This window comes from Phanerochaete carnosa, assembly GCF_000300595.1.
Source record: "Phanerochaete carnosa HHB-10118-sp unplaced genomic scaffold PHACAscaffold_774, whole genome shotgun sequence".
In the NCBI taxonomy this organism is placed as follows: domain Eukaryota; kingdom Fungi; phylum Basidiomycota; class Agaricomycetes; order Polyporales; family Phanerochaetaceae; genus Phanerochaete; species Phanerochaete carnosa.
The window spans coordinates 1-2,526 of NW_006768401.1; the positions used below are offsets into that span (position 1 = coordinate 1).

The 2,526-nt window shown below is 48.8% G+C and overlaps 2 protein-coding genes across 2 annotated transcripts; both read right to left on the reverse strand.

Annotated features, from left to right (window-relative positions):
* Positions 1-246: 246 nt before the first annotated feature.
* On the reverse strand, positions 247-731 carry PHACADRAFT_203030 (uncharacterized protein; the record flags this gene model as incomplete). The annotated part of the gene is made up of 3 exons (XM_007403122.1): positions 247-414; positions 475-593; positions 674-731. The coding sequence occupies 3 exons, from the start codon at positions 729-731 to the stop codon at positions 247-249; spliced, it is 345 nt and encodes a 114-aa protein (XP_007403184.1).
* A 156-nt stretch (positions 732-887) lies between these two features.
* On the reverse strand, positions 888-1,581 carry PHACADRAFT_266463 (uncharacterized protein). The gene is made up of 4 exons (XM_007403123.1): positions 1,330-1,581; positions 1,096-1,283; positions 975-1,044; positions 888-914 (listed from the first exon to the last, which is right to left on the reverse strand). The coding sequence occupies exon 1, from the start codon at positions 1,540-1,542 to the stop codon at positions 1,333-1,335; it is 210 nt and encodes a 69-aa protein (XP_007403185.1). The 5' UTR covers positions 1,543-1,581; the 3' UTR covers positions 888-914; positions 975-1,044; positions 1,096-1,283; positions 1,330-1,332.
* Between the last annotated feature and the right edge of the window lie 945 nt (positions 1,582-2,526).

Sequence of the window (2,526 nt, forward strand, 5' to 3'; positions counted from 1 at the left end):
GGAGCACTACATATGATTGTCCAATCACTATCTACATATTAGCAGCGCCTAATCTAAGATGTCCACCTTAAGTCCATGCCGGGCAGAACGCCGAGCCAGAGCCACTAGGTGCTTCAACAGTCACCATCCACTAAACTCTTCCACCAGAAACAAAGGGGAAAGAACAAAGCAGCAGGCACGCACCTTGGCGAAGAGCGCATTGAGGCTGAGCTTGGGCACCATGACGTGTCGCATCAGCGCATGCAGCTAGCCGGGTGACTGAAAGCGGTGCGCAACGATGAACGAGCAGAGCGCGAGCAGCTTGGCCGGCACAACCGTTGGCTCCTGCGTCGAGACGAGCACACGCATGCCCAGATGACGGTACTGGCAGATGATCATCAGCAGCGAGTCCTTCAGGCGCGACGATGCGACAAACTAGATACTGGGAGCGGTCAGCGGAACACTCTTTCGAAGTAGTTCTATGGGATCATTTACCTTGTACGCCTTGTTTAAAGACTGGTGGAGTGGCGCGTCAAGGACGAATGAGGAAATGGGTGGTGGCAGCTTACCGACAACCTTGCCAGACACTTTCACGTCGGCCTCGACAAACAGGCCTAAAAGGAGGCCAAAAAAAATGCAGGTAGATGATCAGTCCATGAATGGTGACAACAGGCTACCTCGAGCATCAGCATACATGCGCTTAGCAGCGTATGGTCATTGGTACCCACTCGATGATGGTTAGGCAGGCACATGCCTGCATAGAGAGGGGGTTTGTGCCAGCAAGGGCTCAGGACTTGAATTTGCGGCTGGTCTTGAAGAGAGCAAATGTTGATATTCACGTTCGGCAACACCACAATATGTCAGCGTAATCATATCTGAGGAGGGGGAGAGGGGATCGAGAGACACATGCATGGAGGTGAGCTCTGGAAAGATTGCTTTGGTGGCATCGATGTCAACCTTGTAACTCTGTGTTGACGGCCTTGCGCAGCATGCACCACTGCACCCAGAATTCAAATACAGTGCGCACGTCTTTTATGATTTGCACTAGCATAGACAAGCAGCAAGCTATCAGCATTGTCAGGGCTTTCCAGCGGTGTAAGGGAACAGAAGACGCACAATCTGATGAAACTTCATGAGGTTGAACATGGGTTTGGCGAGCATGATTGAACTGCAGCATGTTCAGGAGGGTGAAGGCAGGTAGGGTGTACATAGAGGTGGGCAGGCAAGGAGGCGAGTGATTGCTGTGTCTCTACCACGAACCTTGACCGCATAAACCGCTTGCTGTTCATGGCTCCAAACCTGTCCTGCGCAAAGTGAGAGCTTAGTGGGCTTGATGGGGGCTGTGCTGACCTTCTACAGCATTGTGTTCTCATTTGTGACAAACTGTCTGTCTCTCAATCTGGATAACAAGGTGCTTTCGGCTTGAACATAGCGCATACACAAAGAAGTAGCAGAAGAGTATGTACTCAACTTTGCTTCTGCATGCATGAAGGGTGCACTGGCTGCCGAAAGTCCATACCAGCTATCAGTGATCCTTGGATATGCTTTTTGGCATGCATCCATGCGCATACAATCACCTTTAGGGATCACTACACATTCAATCGCGGCAGAATTGAATATCTTGAACCAACAAAGGCATTGCGACCACATGCAAATTTGAGTCAACAGTAAAATAGGATGTCGGAGACAAGCATGGAATAAGGTATGTTGAGATGGAGAGCAATGATTGTAGGACATGGTAGTTTAAGCCAGAGCTATGTGTCCCTCCGCTTGCGCACTTTGTGACACACATCACATATGTCACAGCCAATGTGTTTCACTTTGCGAGGGTTTGTTGGACACAAGTACCCGTTGAGGCACAAACTGATACTCATTGCATATATTGGGGGAGGTAGAATTGACATAGAATTCAGTAATGCATTAGAGTACAATGAATCCCCTCCCCTCAAGTGGGTCTGACCGAGGCAGGACAACTAGCTGCGAAACACGAGTTGAGCAATGAGCACGTCAAAGCTCCAGTTCAACGACTATTCTGTTATAAATCTCGTAAGAGTGAATAGTTGAGATCATAGAGCAAAAGAGGCCTACCTTGGTTTAAACAATTTGAGCATCGAGTTGCCTGTATCTGCATGGTGGACATTCAGTTGCGTGCTTGTTTTAAGCTGACGCCGCTGTCTACTTACATGAGTTCTGCCTGTCTTTGCCCCAGTGGTCTACGTCTTGTTCTTCTTCTTAGGAGGCTTAGGCTGAATTTTTGATTAGCTTATAGGTGCTATTATGATATGTAAGCTCTTACAGATGGAAAATTTCCTACAGTCAGCGTATAGACCACAGCCTTTGGGACAGCGGCAGAGGCATTCTGAGCACACGGCACAGAGCTTGACTGAGCTTCTGCACCAGTAATAGATGGGGTATGATGGGTAGTAGGCTGAGGCTTCTGCCGCGGAGCCTGAAATAAAATAAAACACAAGTTAGAAGGCATCATGAAGGTAGATAATAGCGTACGGGAGCAGCCTTTGCTCGTTCCTTCAGCTGCTGTAGTTTTCA